Below are 20,691 nucleotides of genomic sequence, written 5' to 3'. Positions count from 1 at the left end.
CAGGGAGATGATAATAGGTTAAATTAATTATAATTATATCAGGGATACTGGGAGATGATAATAGGTTAAATTAATTATAATTATATAATGGATACAGGGAGATGATAATAGGTTAAATTAATTATAATTATATCAGGGATACAGAGAGATGATAATAGGTTAAATTATTTATATTTATATCAGGGAAATATGGAGATGAAAATAGATAAAAATAATTATAATCATATCAGGGATAAAGAGAGGTGATTATAGGTTAAATTAATTATAATTATATCAGGGATAAAGGGAGGTGATTATAGGTTAGATTAATTATAATTATATCAGAGATACAGGGAGATGATAATAGGTTAAATTAATTATAATAATATCAGGGACACAGTAAGATGATTTTTGCTTAAATTAATTATAATTATATCAGGGATAAAGGGAGATTATAATAGGTTAAATTAATTATAATTATTTTAGGGATACAGGGAGATTATTTTAAGTTAAATTAATTATAATTATATCAGGGATACAGGGAGATGATAATAGGTTAAATTAATTATAATTATATCAAGGATACAGGGAGATGATAATAGGTTAAATTAATTATAATTATATCAGGGATACTGGGAGATGATAATAGGTTAAATTAATTATAATTATATAATGGATACAGGGAGATGATAATAGGTTAAATTAATTATAATTATATCAGGGATACAGGGAGATGACAATAGGTTAAATTAATTATAATTATATCAGGGATACAGGGAGATGATAATAGGTTAAATTAATTATAATTATATCAGGGATACTGGGAGATGATAATAGGTTAAATTAATTATACTTATATCAGGGATACAGGGAGATGAAAATAGGTTTAATTAATTATAATCATATCAGGGATACAGGGAGATAATAATAGGTTTAATTAATTATAATTATATCAGGGAAACATGGAGATGAAAATAGGTTAAATAAATTATAATTATATCAAGGATACAGGGAGATGATTTTAGGTTAAATTAATTATAATTATATCAGGGATACAGGGAGATGATAATAGGTTAAATTAATTATAATTATAACAGGGATACTGGGAGATGATAATAGGTTAAATTGATTATAATTATATAATGGATACAGGGAGATGATAATAGGTTAAATTAATTATAATTATATCAGGGATACAGGGAGATGACAATAGGTTAAATTAATTATAATTATATCAGGGATAAAGGGAGATTATAATAGGTTAAATTAATTATAATTATTTTAGGGATACAGGGAGATTATTTTAAGTTAAATTAATTATAATTATATCAGGGATACAGGGAGATGATAATAGGTTAAATTAATTATAATTATATCAAGGATACAGGGAGATGATAATAGGTTAAATTAATTATAATTATATCAGGGATACTGGGAGATGATAATAGGTTAAATTAATTATAATTATATAATGGATACAGGGAGATGATAATAGGTTAAATTAATTATAATTATATCAGGGATACAGGGAGATGACAATAGGTTAAATTAATTATAATTATATCAGGGATACAGGGAGATGATAATAGGTTAAATTAATTATAATTATATCAGGGATACTGGGAGATGATAATAGGTTAAATTAATTATACTTATATCAGGGATACAGGGAGATGAAAATAGGTTTAATTAATTATAATCATATCAGGGATACAGGGAGATAATAATAGGTTTAATTAATTATAATTATATCAGGGAAACATGGAGATGAAAATAGGTTAAATAAATTATAATTATATCAAGGATACAGGGAGATGATTTTAGGTTAAATTAATTATAATTATATCAGGGATACAGGGAGATGATAATAGGTTAAATTAATTATAATTATATCAGGGATACTGGGAGATGATAATAGGTTAAATTGATTATAATTATATAATGGATACAGGGAGATGATAATAGGTTAAATTAATTATAATTATATCAGGGATACAGGGAGATAATAATAGGTTAAATTAATTATAATTATATTAGGGATACAGGGAGATGATTTTAGGTTAAATTAATTACAATTATATCAAGGATACAGGGAGATGATAATAGGTTAAATTAATTATAATTATATCAGAGATACAGGGAGATTATAATAGGTTAAATTAATTATAATTATATCAGGGATACAGGGAGATAATAATAGGTTAAATTAATTATAATTATATCATGGATACAGGGAGATGATAATAGGTTAAATTAATTATAATTATATCAGGGATACAGGGAGATTATAATAGGTTAAATTAATTATAATTATATCAGGGATACAGGGAGATAATAATAGGTTAAATTAATTATAATTATATCAGGGATACAGGGAGATGATAATAGGTTAAATTAATTATAATTATATCAGGGATACTGGAAGATTATAATAGGTTAAATTAATTATAATTATATCAGGAATACAGGGAGATGATAATAGGTTAAATTAATTATAATTATATCAGGGATACTGGGAGATTATAATAGGTTATATTAATTATAATTATATCAGAGATACAGGGAGATTATAATAGGTTAAATTAATTATAATTATATCAGGGATACAGGGAGATGATAATAGGTTAAATTAATTATAATTATATCAGGGATACAGGGAGATTATAATAGGTTAAATTAATTATAATTTTATTAAGGATAAAGAGAGGTGATTATAGGTTAAAATAATTATAATCATATCAGGGATAAAGGGAGATGATAATAGGTTAAATTAATTATAATTATATCAAGGATAAAGGGAGGTGATTATAGGTTAAAATAATTATAATCATATCAGGGATAAAGAGAGGTGATTATAGGTTAAATTAATTATAATTATATCAGGGATACAGGGAGATAATAATAGGTTAAATTAATTAGAGCAACTTGAACAATGTTTTAATGTAGGCAAAAAAGTCGCTGAAAAAATACCAGAGTCTTCAACTCATTTTTCTGATTACCTCCCCCCTCCCATAAAAAACTCATTTTTTCTTGGACGCATTATTAGTGGAGCTTCATACAATGAACACACTCCACCCTTGTTTAAAGAAAATAAAATTCTTCCTCTAGCTGAACTTATTAATTATAATATATTCAAATTTATGCTTGATTTTAAATTAGAAAGACTCCCAATTTCTTTTTCTGGCACATGGATTCAAAACAGTCAACGTGGAGCCTATGCTCTGCGCAATGCAGAAGATTTCTATATCCCCAATGTTCGATGTATTTCATTTTTTAAACACCCTTTGTTTAATTTCCCTCGTGTTTATAACGAGTTACCTAATGATTTTAAGAATCTTGAAACTAATAGAATTCTAAACTTGAAAAAAGTGAAGGATTACCTGTTAAATTCGATATAGATTTTTGTACTTTAGTTAAAGATAGAGAACACCATACTAAATTATTTACCAACAAATATTAATATTTACATCATATATGACTACTATAATTTAATACTTCTATACCTGAACCAACCCACCTTGTCCTGCTTGGGCCACCACCGAGCCACCACTCCTGACAACAACATCACCATTTTACTATTAATATTAATTACTCTATTCCGGAACCAGCTTTACAGGCAAGCTTTCCTTGTAACAGTGGATAGCTTACATGCCTTCTTGGAATCTGGATCACATGGATCTTACCTTTTATGAACTCAACCAAAATCATCATGATTTACAATATACAACAATAGTAATAATTAATAAAAATATTTTATTTGTAAACATATTGTCAATTTGATCTCATGTAATAAATATTTTAGCATTAGCAAATTAATTATAATTATATCAGGGATAAAGGTAGATGATTTTAGGTTAAATCAATTATAATTATATCAGGGATACAGGAAGATGATAATAAGTTAAATTAATTATAATTATATCAGGGATACAGGGAGATGATAATAGGTTAAATTAATTATAATTATATCAGGGATAAAGAGAGGTGATTATAGGTTAAATTAATTATAATTATATCAGGGATACAGGGAGATAATAATAGGTTAAATTAATTATAATTATATCAAGGATACAGGGAGATCATAATGGGTTAAATTAATTATAATTATATCAGGGATACAGGGAGATACTAATAGGTTAAAATAAATATAATTATATCAGGGATACAGTGAGATACTAATAGGTTAAATTAATTATAATTATATCAAGGATACAGGGAGATGATAATAAGTTAAATTAATTATAATTATATCAGGGATACAGGAAGATGATAATAAGTTAAATTAATTATAATTATATCAGGGATACAGGGAGATGATAATAGGTTAAATTAATTATAATTATATCAGGGATAAAGAGAGGTGATTATAGGTTAAATTAATTATAATTATATCAGGGATACAGGGAGATAATAATAGGTTAAATTAATTATAATTATATCAAGGATACAGGGAGATCATAATGGGTTAAATTAATTATAATTATATCAGGGATACAGGGAGATACTAATAGGTTAAAATAAATATAATTATATCAGGGATACAGTGAGATACTAATAGGTTAAATTAATTATAATTATATCAAGGATACAGAGAGATGATAATAGGTTAAATTAATTATAATTATATCAGGGATAAAGGTAGATGATTTTAGGTTAAATCAATTATAATTATATCAGGGATACAGGGAGATTATAATAGGTTAAATTAATTATAATTATATCAGGGATACAGGGAGATGATTTTAGGTTAAATCAATTATAATTATATCAGGGATACAGGAAGATGATAATAAGTTAAATTAATTATAATTATATCAGGAATACAGGGAGATGATAATAGATTAAATTAATTATAATTATATAAGAGAAACAGTGACATTGATAGGTTAAATTAATTATAAATATATCAGGGATACAGGGAGATTATAATAGTTTAAATTAATTATAATTATATCAGGGATACAGGGAGATTTTTTTAGGTTAAATTAATTATAATTATAACAGGGATACAGGGAGATGTTTTTAGGTTAAATTAATTATAATTTTATCAGGGATACAGGGGGATGATAATAGGTTAAATTAATTATAATTATATCAGGGAAACAGGGAGATGTTTTTAGGTTAAAGTAATTAATATTATATCAGGATTACAGGGAGATGATAATAGGTTACATGAATCATCATGCAAAGTTTGAAATCGATAGGACAATTCTAACATGCCTAAATTAACGAAAAAAGCTATCCGTTACGGACGGACGTACCCTAATTATAGAAAATCTTCGCTCTTAATACATTCGTAATTTGTCCATCAATACAATTTTATAACTTTTCTATAATGTTTTTAAGAAAACTTGACCATGTTACTTTACTTGTCTCAAAATCTGAAGCCTGCAAATTTCACACAAAAAAAGATAATTTATCTCTGGATTTTAGATTAAATAGTTAATTAAATTTATGATTGTCTAGCTTTTCTGCAATGTGTGTTAACAACAAAAAATATAAGGTTTAAATATTACTTTATCAATTACTAGAGGATGCTCCCCTAGCATCTAGATGCTCCTTAATTAAAGGAGTAGGAAAAACAGAATAAATAGCCTAAATCTATCTCAAGACTTAAATTGTAGCGGGGCAAAGTGTCACAAAAATCAACCATGTGACGTCATAAAAATGAGGGAGATGAAAGGAGAAATTGAAAAGAAAATCCTTTTAAAAAAAAGATGAATAATCCCTCATTTTTATGACGTCCCATGGCTGATTTTTGAGACACTTTGTCCCGCTACCTTAAATTAAATAAATTAATAGCTTAAAAACATTACGAGGCCTTTGTGAACTTCCATAAAATGGGGTATTCCTGTCCAGTTTTTTGTTTAGGAATGGGGTATTCCTGTCCAGTTTTTTGTTTAGGAATGAATATTTCTTACCCGAGGGAATAAATGATGGACCGATAGGTCATCATTTAAAGAACTTTTTGCACTTTTATTCAACTTTGATATTTTAATTTTGAAGATTTTTTTGGAATATAATTCATCTTTTGAGCAAACAATAACTCACTTCCACAGGGTGTGTGCCCTCACATACGCAAATTGCAAATTTGTCATAATATTTGCCAAAAAATGAAATCAGACGTCCAAGGATGGGGGGTTTTTTGGGTGGTCGTATTTCCCTCATAAAAATCAATTGAGTTTTTAACATTCCCCCCCCCCCCAAAAAAAAAAGCTTGGGGGTGTATGATAATTATAGCGCAGTAAAAGGCTAGTTTATTGATGACAGGGGCATTTAGGCTCCAAGTTTTGCACATAATCTGTTAATTTTTCATCTACTTTTACAAATATTTTATTATTCTAGGTTTAATAAAACAAAACCATTAAGTCAACCTTTATAAGCAGAAGTTTTGTGGTCATTTGCCCTTGTACATTTTCGATCCACTGGGTACCTGTGACCAGTTTATACTGTACAAATAATGCGCTGTTCTGTTGATGAATACTGTTTGTGGTATTGATCGCACAACCTTTCACATACTCAGGCATTTAAGCATAAGTAGTGAATTGATTTTTAAAAATTTTATAAAATTGGTAAATTCCTTTTAAGTGCCTTATAGAGCACTAAAACCCCATCCTATTTTTTAAAGTTTTGATTTGAGAAAAGGGAGGTGATTTTTTTACTTGATGTCAGGTTAGGCTTGAATATATTTGATATTAGGTAGCCCCGCAGGTTTTGGGCATCGCAGGTATAGGCCCAGCAGTGTAAAGGGCTCCTGCAGGGGTTAGACATAGAAAAATATAACCCTTCACCCTTATATGATTTATTTCAGAAATGAGGAGGGCTTTTAAATGCTGGTTATGATCTTTGAGAGAAAGCACCGTAAAATTTTAGTTTTTCTTTAAAATGACCTGATTTTCTTTGCAACAAACATTATGTCGTACACTTACCTAAAAGCACAAACATTTTTTGTGCAGGTAAATGAAATGGCAAAATAGTTTTCTTCAGTTAAAACAATAGATTCATCTCCCTATAAAATATTTATTACACAAAATTTTTAAATCAACATTTATGAAAACATCCATAAAAGTGAAGCTCTGAAATGGTAGGACAAACGAACATTAACACTTGTATAGTGTCAGAACTGAATTATCAGAATATAATTGTACAAGAGTCGAAACAAAACTGTAAGTATATGTTGAAAAACTGATTAGATACAGGATAATGCTTACTCTTTATTACGTGATTATGGAGATGCTTCGCTTATAATAGTGTACCTTGTTAATGTAGGAATCAATATTCCAGAAATTATATGATAGGATAAGGATTTATGTAGGACATGTGCTAACCGTTATAACATACAGACGGACTTAGGGACACCTTTTATTTATAGAAAAGATTTGTTTTTTTTTATTTATTTCTGTTCTCTTAACGCCTGAATTAAGTGCAATTTTACTTTTCTCTTTGCATTAAACTTTTAAATCCAAGAAAGTGAAAAAGTTAGGTGTTTAATCTCCACTTTTTAATCAAAATTTTAAAGAACAAAATCCTTTATTTGGAAGCGAAGTTATTCTATTATTTACTAAGTATATTTGCGATTACTTTTATTTAATGAAATCTTCCAATTTTTAACATGTACAAAACGGCCTGCTTAATTGCTTCAAGATCCATGTCAGATCTATATAGGAAATAAATGTCTATAAACGAGCTCAAGTTTTCCAAGGAATATATGATTAAAACTCATAGTGCTCCAATAATCCATAATAAACTCTCATTGCCCAGAACGATAAGACCCATTATTTTACTTTATTAAAAATAAATTAATTTTTTTCATTTCATGTTGCTATTTACCTTATATTGATGTATTTAATTTCTAATCATAAAAAAGAAAATTTAAATTTATAATATGATAAATTTAAGAAAACTATGTTTTAAAAGAATTCGATTGTGGCGACATTTTGTGTGTTCAAATATTAAACTAAAATTGTAATCATCATCATTAACCCTTTGGTGATGGTAATGTAAAGAAAAAAATATAATTTTAAAAATCTTTTTAAAATCATTTAAATTATTAAATATTTACTTTCTTTTAGATAGTAATGCCGGGTGAGGAAAATAGATTGATTGAGAAATAGATATGCATATAGAAAACTAGCCAATAGGGAGATAATTATATCGAGCCAACTCTAGTTTTGTATATATCATCGTTAGGAAAGTTATTATGCAGATTTTAAAGAAACTATTTAAGATAGATGTCATTAATCTAAAATATTTTTGGGCAATTTACTGAACCCTAAGTTTCTAAGAATTCTTATTTAAAAAAAAACTTTTGATGTTGTTATTCTTGTTAAATAAATGAAAAATTTTCATTTCATTTTAAATCTGAAATTTAAAAAGTATAATTAATTTTTTTAAATATTTTTTGGGGCTTTTTATGAAGAGGTGGCCAAACTAAAAAAAAAATTGTCTAGCATCGTATTATATCCAGTTTTCTACGAATATAAAAATGCACAATCATATGATTAAAGCCAATTGTACATTTTATATCCACGGAAAGCTGTTTATAATACGATGCGAGAAATTAACTATTCTAAAACCACAGTACAGTATGAGTATGAATATTAAAATGTTTTAAAAATAAAATTAATCTATTGTAATAGGGGTGAAGTAATTCAAGCCCTATTTGGCGAAAGAGCCCCTAGCCTAGTGATTCTAAACACCTGATTTCTTATCGGGAGTGGCTAGGAGCGAAGCATGCTCTAGGAAGCGACAGTCTGTCCGACTACCACACTATCATTGTTTCCTGCTAACTGTTGTTGTATTTTAGATATGCGCGCCCACGTGATGAAAAATCAAGCTATGCCGATGATTTAGGTAAAATTTTAATCATATACAATTAACAGGATGTCTCTTTGTTTACCTGTCTGTCTATACGCCTCTGCGTTTTTAACAAAAGATCTCGTAACCACTAAACTGGTGTGAATTTTAATTTTGTGGTTTAAAGCAGGATCTTTAAATCATTTTAGTGGTGAGCCAGATCTACTAAAATCTACAAATAGAGATATCAAAAAACTCTTATAATCAGTATTCTAAAGTGGATACTTGCTCTTGTACATTTTGTGTCTACTGGGTATCTATCTTCTCATTCTCAACCACAAACATATATCTCATCATCTAATACTAGGGAAACAAGAATGACAACATGCATAAAAGCGAAGCTCTGAAATGGTAGGACAAGCGGACATTAACACTTGTATAATGTCAGAACTGAATAAGCAAAATGTAAATGTAAAAGAGTCAAAGTAAAATTGTAAGTAAATTTTTTGAAAAACTGCTTGATACAGGATAATGTTTATGGACATACTTACATTTTTAGGACTTGATTATAGAGTTGCTTCGCTTATAATATTGTACTTTGTTGTCCTAGAAATCCGTATACTAAAAATCAGACCAATCGGATAATTAGGTCACATACAAATTTGTTGTTAAAAATGTAAAAAAAAATCAACAAGTTTAAAATGGACGTACGGACATTCTGGTAATTATTATAGAGTTGCTACGCATTCTAACTCGTACCTAACTTCTACAGGAATCACCATGCAAAGTTTGAAATCAATAGGACAATTCTAACATGCCTAAATTAACGAAAAATGCTATATGTTACGGGCGGACGTACGGACGGACAGACCCTAATTATAGAAAAGCTTCGCTTTTGAAAAGAAACTTAAATAACAGTATATACACTAGAGACACTTTAGTGATTTACAAGGGAGGAAGTCGACCATACATTGATTTTGATGTTCTCCAAAATAGTTATTAAACTTACCTGAACCTAAAAGAAGCCTTACTACAATTGAGAGCCTAATTGGTTCTGCGATTAGCGAAATCTTTCGCTAATCATAGACACATATTATTTTATAATTTGTTCCAAATGCTGTAATAGACCTAATTCGCCTAATATTTACGCCGCCATTTTGTTTATTACAACGCATTAGTACAAGAAAATTAAATTACCTAACATGAATTTTACAGACTGCCAGACAAATTTTTATTATGCATCTTTATCCCATTTTTTCCCTCAATCTTCCAATATTTGAAAAACTTTCGTTTCTCAATTTATGGTCGGATATATTCATTATTCTAGAAGGACAGAGATCGATACTTAAATATTTACAATATTCATTATTCTAGAGGGACATAGCTCAATACTTAAATATTAACAATATTCATTATTCTAGAGGGACTGGGCTCGATACTTAAATATTTACAATATTCATTATTCTTGAGGGACAGAGCTCGATACTTAAATATTTACAATATTCATTATTCTAGAGGGACAGAGCTCGATACTTAAATATTTACAATATTCATTATTCTAGAGGGACAGGGCTCAATACCTAAATATTTACAATATTCCTTTTTTCTAGAGTGAAAGAGCTCGATATTTAATTATGAACAACATTAATTATTCTAGAGGGAGAGAGCTCAATACTTAAATATTTACAATATTCATTATTCTAAAAGGAGAAAGCTCGATACATAAATATTAACAACATTCATTATTCTAGAGGGGCAGAGCTTGATACTTAAATATCAACAATATTCATTATTCTGCGCTAGAGGGACAGAGCTCGATACTTAAATATGTATAATATTCATTATTCTACAGGAACAGAGTTTGATATCTAAATTTTTATAATATTAACTATTCTACAGAGACAGAGCTTGATACTAAGATATTTATATGTTTTCAATATTTTAGCCATAGCTCAATTCTTAAAGAATATATTATTTGCATTATTCTTGAGGGATGTTTTTTATGATTATATTAGATTATATTTCAAAACAAATCTATAATACAAGTCCAAAAATAGTATCATTTTAAACTAATAAAATCTTTTGTGTTAATGGTCGGGTCTGTTTTTAACCCATATAAAAAAGAGTAAAATTTTAACTGTCAAATAGCAACAAAAAAAACAGCAAAGGAACGATGTTTGTGTGGTCTTCTTACTTTCTGAACAACCTGAAGTTTTTTTCACATTATTACTAGAAAGGTATTACATAAAAACTAAAATATATAACAATCATTCTCTCTCCATCGTTAGCACTTTGGGACTTCTATTAGATCTTATATTGTTTAGTTCAAATTTGCAGTATCCAAACTTTTAAACCAATGAGATTTTTTTTTGTTTATCCTATTTTAGGACTTGGATGTATATAATATTATTGTCCATTGTCTTATCTTAGACGATCTCTGTGTTTTTATATAAAGCAATGTGATTTTTTCTGAAGCTTTAGATTTCAATAACAAGTTCTCTTTTTAAGGAAAGCTTCACATAGGTCCTGAGATGGTTTTAGGGTATTTTATTTTTGTATTTGAGTCTATGCAAAGTTTTTGCTATTTTTTATTTTTCGAATACAGAGCCTCTATTTACTTGGGGCTCAGGCACTAGTCAGATATAAAAGGAAATAAGCTGAGCTGGATCTTTAAATCATTTTAGTGGTGAGCCAGATCGGGGTGAGCCAACTTTCCACCAATGAGAGCAGAGCATTTTATGAAATGCCGCGCTGTGATTGGCAGAAATTCGGCGCACCCCGATCTGGCTCACCACTAAAATGATTTAAAGATCCAGCTTTGGTATTAATGTACTTGCTTATGTTATATTTGTTGCGTGGTATTGAACGGACACCTACTAGAATATCCCATTTTAGAGTTTTACCAATAATTCCAAAACAGATAATCTCTCCATGGAGAGTAGAAAATATAGTGTCCACAAAAAGGCGCTAAATCATTATTTTTAACGGAAAAGTAGCATGCGAGTCTCTTCATCATTTTATATTTCTTTCTCTCACTCTCTCTTTTTCTTTTTATCTTTAATTCATAACTGTATTTAATGAAGCTTAGTTTTCCTCACTCAATATGGCTCAATATGTCTCTCTATAACGCTATAATAACTTTTCTCGTATTCATACGAATCTGGTGGATAGGAACCGGTTCTCATCCATACGAAAAAACTATGTCTAGCATCGTATTATATCCAGCTTTCCACGAATATAAAAATGTACAATCATAAGATTAAAACCAGCTTTTTTAGCCGGTGCCTTCGGCACCTCGGGGCTATAGTTATAATCTTATAATTGTACATTCTATATCCGCGGAAAGCCATTTATAATACGATGCGAGAAATAATTATTTTATATTACTAGCAGCTTCGCGCCTAGAATCCTCTAGAAAGGGGAAAAATCGCCACCCTCACTTTTTAAATTTCAGTTTTAAAGAGAAAATTTAAAAAGTTAAAGATACCGAAAACTTTCCCTGGAACTATTATAATCTTCACTGTAAAGGTGCAGGAGAATAATATTGGTTCAGCGGTAAGCGATATCCCTTGTTACAGACAAAAAAAACCTTACTACTTTATATAATTGTTAGTTGAAGTTTGTATATACAAGGTTTTTTACTATTTTTTAAAAGCACAAAGTTCCAATGCTACACTACTTATAAACATAATTGTCCTTGTATTATAAATTAATGCTTGTATATGGAAACATATGGAAAATAGTAAATACATTTTATAGAAAAAAGTTGGTTTGATTGTAAAAACAGCGCTTATGACCAGAGGCATTCAAAATTGTCTTGAATTTTTACATAATCTAAATATACTATTAAATAAGTGGAGGCATGAAGAGAGTTTAAAATTGGTTTTTTAAAAAAGATTTCAATAATTTTTATACATAGCTGCAAATTTTTATTGTTTATTATATTAAAACTAAGGTGAAGGGTATTAGATAAAATCAACCCATTATTTAAATGAAAAAATTTCGTCGGTTTCCCTCAAAGCACCTAGTCGAGCATAGAAAAAATACAAATTGAAAAAAGGGGAGAGTAGTTTGTTTGTTTATTGTGTGTGTGTGTGTGTGTGTAGCCATTGTTTCTTAGTGTTTGGACCTAAGTAGTCATGGAGAAGGACGAGACACTTTTGTATAGCCACTAGGGCTATCAAGCTCCACGGCATCTCGGGGCTAAAAAACTGGTTTTAATCTTATAATTGTACATTATATATCCGCGGAAAGCTGTTAATAATACGATGCAAGAAATAACTATTAATTGAAATAAAATTTGTTTTTTTCAAATTTTCATTAATTTTTTTTAAATATTGGAGCTACTCAATAATTTACTTTGTACTTCTATCCTCACAACTTGAATTGTAACTTGAATTAACTCATACCTTGGAATTTTATTTCTGTGAAGAAAACGCAACTGTCCCGTCTGCTATTAAAGATTGATGGCTGTTTTTATAGATATTACTCTATTCAATTAGGCCCCTTTAGATAGATATAGGCTCCTAAAGGTTAGGATACACTAGGGGTTAGGCAAAGAAAAAATACTCCTCTTATTTTCAATTTATTTTAAAACTACGGGGATGCGGTTCAGTGCCCATATTCTTTTTTTATTGTTGTGCTATTAATGTGCACAGATGTACTTGTCAAAATTTGTTTTCATTAATGATATTTAAATTCTATAATTCTAATTAATAGACAGACATTGATAAAAGTTTGTTTAATTCTTTGCCAGCTTTAATATAAGATAAAACCAAATATGATAATGAAAAAGTTTTTTTTAAAAACGGATATGTCTGGGAAAATAGATATAGCCCTGTGGTGTTTTTGAGCTATTTTGTTGGAGCTTTCCTGTCTCCGGCAACTCGCGGCTAAATAAACTGGTTTTAATCTTATAATTGTACATTCTATATCCGCAGAAAGCTGGATATAATTCGATGCTGGACATAGTTTTTTCGTATGGATGAGAGCCGGTTCCTATCCACCGGATTCGAATGAATACGAGAAAAAAAATTAAGTATAAAAGATTATAAAAAATATAAAGAATTATAAAAAGGTATAAAAAAATTATTACAAAATTTTAAACAAATTATAAAAAGTTACAAGTAATTATAGAAATGAAAATTTCTAGTAGGATAAGATTAATGGTTGAAAACTTTGGACACAACTGGTTCCGAAATAACTAATAATAGGATATGGAACTTCGGTTACCATTATAATTTACAGTCCAATGTCCCTTTCCTCCCTGGCATCTGCCAGGCAAAGTGCGACTGCGGCTTCTGTTCACCTGAGCTGGATCTTTAAATCATTTTAGTGGTGAGCCAAATCAGGGTGAGCCAAATTTCAGCCAATCACAGCGCGGCATTTCATAAAATGCTGTGCTCTCATTGGTGGAAAGTTGGCTAACCCCGATCTGGCTCACCACTAAAATATTTTAAAGATCCAGCTCTGAAGAAAAAATATCTGTCTATCTGGAATAGCAGCCGTGTAAATCAATTTTTTTCTTTTTTCAGAGGAACAGATCCGCACCAAGGCTTTGATGAGAGAGGCAGAGAGACAGAATGATTTTGCCATCTCTAAACATCTGGTAAGACAATCTCTAAACATCTGGTAAGACAATCTCTAAACATCTGGTAAGACAACCTCTAAACATCTGGTAAGACAATTTCTAAACATCTGGTAAGACAATCTCTAAACATCTGGTAAGACATCTCTAAACATCTGGTAAGACGTCTCTAAACATCTGGTAAGACAATCTCTAAACATCTGGTAAGACAATCTCTAAACATCTGGTAAGACAATCTCTAAATATCTGGTAAGACAACCTCTAAACATCTGGTAAGACAATCTCTAAACATCTGGTAAGACAATCTCTAAACATCTGGTAAGACAATCTCTAAACATCTGGTAAGACAACCTCTAAACATCTGGTAAGACAATTTCTAAACATCTGGTAAGACAATCTCTAAACATCTGGTAAGACATCTCTAAACATCTGGTAAGACGTCTCTAAACATCTGGTAAGACAATCTCTAAACATCTGGTAAGACAATTCTAAACATCTGGTAAAACAATTCTAAACATCTGGTAAGGAGTATATATTTATCGCATCGTATTATAGACAGCTTTCCCCAGATATCAAAAAGAAAAATCATAAGATTAGATTAGTTTTGTTAGTTCTTTAAGTCAAATTTTCACTTATGTTTAGAAAAAAGAAAAAAAAGAAATTCAGGTTGCAATATCCCCTCGTATTTATTGGTCGGGCAATTTATCCAGTAGAAAGGTAGGGAATGGGGTAAAGGAAGGGATGGGTTAGATCGTTATTTAAGCCCGCTACAGAGTTCACTTTATTATAGAAGAAGAAAATCTGGTGTAAGATGCAAGTAATAATAAATCCATTGCTAGGTTGAAGTGGAGGGAAGTCAGTGGGGTAAGCCTGGTCCTGGAGGTTCCTACTGGAGGAATTCAGCTGTCACATGATACTTACATATTGTCCTAGGTTGAAGTGGAGGGAAGTCAGTAGGGTAAGCCTAGTCCTGGAGGTGCCTACTGGAGAAACTCAGTTGTCACCAGGGATAAGGGATGGGAAACGTAAGAAAATATTATTCCAGGCCTATTTTCCAACTAGGCCTAAAAAACTAGTTTCGGGATGACGCAGTAGTTAGATTTGAAAACTATGAACAATGATGAAATAGCTATTATATGAATGCAAAGAAAAAAAGTATAGAATAGAATTCAGGTAGTTGATTTCACCTATTATAAAATATAATAAAAACTTTTCAAAGAACCAATATGTTAGTGGCTTTAAGTAGAATTCCGTTATTACTTCGCCAACCCCCCCCCCCCCCCCCCTTTTAAAAAAAAGTTTTTTTTGAGATGGTTAAATCTGATTTATTTTCAAACATTTTAAGGGGGGATCTACTTCACCCCAAAATTTGTATATAGAAATAAACACCGCTTTAGCTCCCCAGCTTTAATAAATAAATTAAGTAGAATTGAATAAGTACATGGGTAACATTCTATCAACTAATTGTTCCATAGCAAACATATAAATTAAGAATTTAAAAAAAAAATTTATTTTACGTTAAATATTAACAGAAAAGTTCAATTAAGTGTGCAATAATTTTTACCAAAATTAATGAAATTTTTTTTTAACAAAACACAGTACACTTTTATTTACATATTGAACTAGTTTTGTATTTGTGATCATTTAGATGGGTTATCAATTCCACATGAAATGTAACTTTTAAATTGTCTAAAGACATGAGTTTTTCACATTGTTCTAAAGTATAAAATGTTGAATCCTACTCAGTCTTCAAAAAACGATCTCTCAATTTATGTTTTGCTATATGGACATTTATTAATGTGTAAATTTAATAATAAGTTGATGTGATTGAACGTCATATATATTGTTGTCATTCTAATAGCAGAAAGTTTCCATTGTTGTCTTTCTAATAGCAGAAATTTATGTTTGGTTGAATTAATTTAGCCAATAATGAACTGGGGGACGCGTTTGTTATTAATTAATTGGTTCATGCTAAAAGCAAGTTTCAGGCTATTGGATATTGTTCTACAGCCAATGAGGAACTGGGGGAAATGAGTTGATTTTATAGGCAAAAAAGAAAAGTTGCCCCATCACTTTTAAAAGGAGGCTGAGACCCTTAGTTTCGGTCAGGTTTCCCATCCCTTATCCCTGGTTGTCACATGATACTTACATATTGTTCTAGGTTAAAGTGGAGGGAAGTCAGTGGGGTAAGCCTGGTCCTGGAGGTTCCTACTGGAGGAATTCAGCTGTCACATGATACTTACATATTGTTCTAGGTTGAAGTGGAGGAAAGTCAGTGGGGTAAGCCTAGTCCTGGAGGTGCCTACTGGAGGAACTCAGCTGTCACTTGATACTTACTTATTGTCCTAGGTTGAAGTGGAGGGAAGTCAGTGGGGTAAGCCTGGTCCTGGAGGTGCCTACTGGAGGAACTCAGCTGTTACTGGTCAAGGATTCTTTGATAAGATGGTAAGATGAATTCAACATTTTGATCATTCTTATAAATATTTAAAAAAGTAATTTGTACAGGAATAAGTTTTCTCGTATTCATTCGAAACCTATTAATATCCAGTGGATTATAACTGGTTGTCATTCATACGAAAAAACTATGTCTAGCATTGTATTATATTTAGTTTTTGTGAGTTAGTAATATAAACATTTTTTGCTTTCATACAAGAATAGTTATTTATCCCATCTTATTAAAGACAGCATTCCGCAGATACCAAAATTAAAATTATATGAATAAAACCTGTTTTAATAGCACTGAGGGTGTAAAAAGCCCGGACTCAAAAAATAGTATTAATTTTATAATTTTCGTTTTAATATTCGTGACAAATTTTCTGTGATTTGATGCGATAAATGATTTTTCGGTATGACTGAGAACCAGTTCTAATCCACCGGATATTAATCGGTTTCGAAGGAAATATGAATATTTAGGGTTGGTCAGGTTCTGCAGATCCAAGAAAGAGACAATTTGATATCAAGAGAGGAGAAAATGAACACATGAAAAGGTACTATTTCATATATAATATGATTTAAAATAGCTTAAAACCATACCAAGACAAATTTAAAAATAATATTTATTAAAGTAATTGAAGTATTCATTTTTTCTTTGGCTTCTGAACTGGGTTTTATGCTTTTTAAGTGAGATTCGTATTGCTCTTAAACAAGTACTTAAGTGTACTTAGTGATGTACTTAAACAAGTACTTAAATGTACTTAGTGATGTACTTAAATTGTTTGGAATAACTTCAAAGGATTAGGATTTAATTCTTCTAGGAATATTAAGAAATTCTGATTATAGTCTAACATCATTTTAATGTGGTTTTTATTCCTCAGTTTAATTAACAACATTTGTTTTAATTAATGAAAAGAGTTCTAACTTCAAGCCAAATTTATCGGAAAAAGTTTTGCACTTTAGCTCGGGTAAACTTTGCTTAATTTGAATTAAGTATTTGTAAAAAAATTTGTGTTAATAATCCGAGACATGAAAAAATTAAGTTAGATCCAATGATCCATCATTAAATCCCAGATATAATAAAGTTTTATTTTTTTCTTTAAGAAAAAACTGCTTTTAATGGAATATTAGTGGCTACACTCTAGTGTAAATTAATAACACATGTACTTAGATTCTATTCTATCTCTAATTAGTCTATGTTTAAGGGAAAAATTATTAACACATGTACCTATATTCTATTCTGAATCTTATTAATCTATGTTTTCATGGAAAAATTAGAAACACATGTACCAAAATCCTATTCTATCTCTTAATATTCTATGTTTCAGGGAAATGGAAGAAATTCGTGGAAAGCGGTATCATGAACACCAAGATCTTACAAGCGAGGTAATAGATAAACTATTATTTGGATGTTGCACCAGATTTTCATAATATGTAATACTTGCAGCTAACTAAAATAACTTTACTCCGCCCCTTTTACCCTATCCCCTCCCCTTCTATTGGATGAACTAACTGACCAGTTAATGAGGTCCATGTGAGCTAAATTGACGACTAATTTTCTCCTATCAATATATCCAAGTATATTCTATAGCCATTAGTGTGGTTAAGAGTCCATAGGCAAGGATATGTCACTTGAAGAAAACTGTTAAAACGTTTGGACACTCAACTTATAAAAAAACAACCAATCAAAATTCATTAAAAGTCCCCAAAGTTTTTGAGCCAACGAATAAGAAAATGTTAACATAAAACTTTGGGGACTAGTGTATTAAACAGCCCTCTTTTTCTCCTCTCTCTCTCTCTCTCTCTAAACATAACAAAATTAACGAAAAAAGGTTGAACAAAAATTGTATTTTTTATTATTACAAGAATTCTAGTGTATAAAGGAATATGTAAATAAATAAGATAAAATAAATGTTATGTTAAAAGTATGAATTTTTATGGGTGTTTCTATCTTTGACATATCAATCGATATATTATTACTTGGATGTTACCAGATTTTCATGTTCTCAAATAAAGTGAAACTCGCAGTTGTCTAAAATAAACCCATTTGCCCCATCCACTCCCCTTCTGCTGGATGAACGAACTGATTAATAATTCATTTTTCTCGTCATAATATCCACGTAAATTCAAATCTTTTCTGATAAGAAGGTATGCATAAATTTTATGTGATTTAACCTTATTTATTCTCAATACATCAGAGATCATTAGACTTGCTGGTAACCAAAGTTTTTTAAACATGTTAATTCATTTGTATGCTTAAAACTTTGGGTATAACTTTTAAAGAATCTTGATTTTAAAGGTACAACAATTTATTGCCATTGTCTCATCTCTTTAGTTCTCTGTAATCCGTAAACATTTCCACCCCCCCCCCCCCCCCCACGGGCTCTCACAAAAAATAAGCTCTGACTGCCTTGTGCTAATTTACCAATGCCGCTTATCCTTGCTTATTAGAGTGGGGCAATACTCTCCCTCTCAATCACATTTTATATTAAACCAATTTTTCAAAGTAAAATATTTTTGCTGGGGTAAGGAATATTTTCAGGGGTATAAGGTGGGGTAAGTAAGGATCTTAAGGGATAAGACAATGGCCGGTAAAATGATGTACATCCCCAATGATGATAGAATTTGTCCTTCTGTAGATTACATTTCGTGATTGAAACGTTTGAACACTCAACAAAATAAAACTACCAATCAAAATTTATTAACAGTCCCCAAAATAGATAGACTAACAAATGAGAAAACGTTATTATAAAACTTTGGGAACTAGTGTAATAAACAGCCCAATGTCCCCTCCTGTGGGGTCAGTCAATAATTAATCGCTTTCCCATTCCAGTTTTAACCCAAAAAATATTTTTCTGTATAGGTTTGAACCGATTAATATTCGCATGATTAGAACCGGTTATTTAATAGATATTATAAATTAATACCAGTTTGTTGGTCAACAACGGGCCTAACAAAACTGGTTTTAATCTTCTGATGCGATAAATAACTATTTTGATATTCAAAATAAACTTAGATATCAAGAAAATCAATATGTCACTAACTTTCAACAGAAGCCAACAAAAGTAAATTATAAGTAAATGTATTTTACATTTTTTTATGTTTCTTTACGTACAACTAGCGGCTTTGTTCCTAGCCTCTAGAGGCTTTGCCCCAAGAGGTAATTTTTAAAAATTAAGTATCTGTGTTGGTGCGACCACCAAATTTTTAATAACCTGACTAAAAAAATTTCTTTACATTTTTCTTTCTTTTTTTGGGGGGGGATGTCCCATCTCCCAAGAAAATAACTTTAAACCATCACAGGGCCAGTTGATATACTCCCTTAAGAGTAGAATTCAATTTTTTCAGTGGTTACCGAGATCTTAAGGGACAGAAGGACGGACGGACACCGTTCTACTTTGTATTATAGATAACTTTTTATAATTAATAAAAGAAAATTTCGACTACATATATTATTTTTATAGAGTAGATTATTTATGCTTTTTTCCTGTACAATTCACATTTATAAAGAAGAGAATGAATCAGACAAAAAGGTTCAACAACATCCTTTATTGTGCAATTTAATCATTTAGCCCCCCTCTCCCCTCCCTTCTAATTTAATTCATATTTTAATACCGGTCTCCATTAACCCGCGACCGTGGCTCAACTCGTAGCGCATCTGCTCGTCGTCGGGAAGGTGATAGGTCCGACACCGCGTCATAACTAAAGACGTTAAAAATGGTTCCCACTGCTACTATGTCAGATGCGCGGCGTAAATAGTTAGAGTGGAGGGAATGCCTTGGCCCAAAACAGGCGCAACTCGCTACAATGCACAGTTGGGATTTATCAGACAAAGGTGGTGCATCTCAGAGAGCTGGTTGTCTGATGGGTGAATGGACGCTTTATACCGTTATTAT

The 20,691-nt window shown here is 30.3% G+C and overlaps 1 protein-coding gene across 6 annotated transcripts in view; it reads left to right on the top strand.

Annotated features, from left to right (window-relative positions):
* Positions 1-20,691, top strand: part of LOC145325825 (uncharacterized) — a 91,386-nt gene that overhangs the window by 52,651 nt on the left and 18,044 nt on the right. For all 6 annotated transcript variants that reach the window (XM_080168790.1, XM_080168791.1, XM_080168789.1 and 3 more), the window contains 5 exons: positions 8,786-8,832; positions 14,310-14,383; positions 16,712-16,807; positions 17,276-17,349; positions 18,124-18,181. In XM_080168790.1, the coding sequence (XP_080024916.1) occupies positions 8,786-8,832; positions 14,310-14,383; positions 16,712-16,807; positions 17,276-17,349; positions 18,124-18,181 (349 nt within the window). The remainder of the gene's footprint in view (positions 1-8,785; positions 8,833-14,309; positions 14,384-16,711; positions 16,808-17,275; positions 17,350-18,123; positions 18,182-20,691) is intronic.

Source organism: Acartia tonsa, chromosome 8 (genome assembly GCF_053477335.1).
Source record: "Acartia tonsa isolate MP-2025a chromosome 8, ASM5347733v1, whole genome shotgun sequence".
Taxonomy (NCBI): Eukaryota; Metazoa; Arthropoda; class Copepoda; order Calanoida; family Acartiidae; genus Acartia; species Acartia tonsa.
Note: the sequence above shows the minus strand (reverse complement) of the source record. Positions and strands in the feature narration are given on the sequence as shown.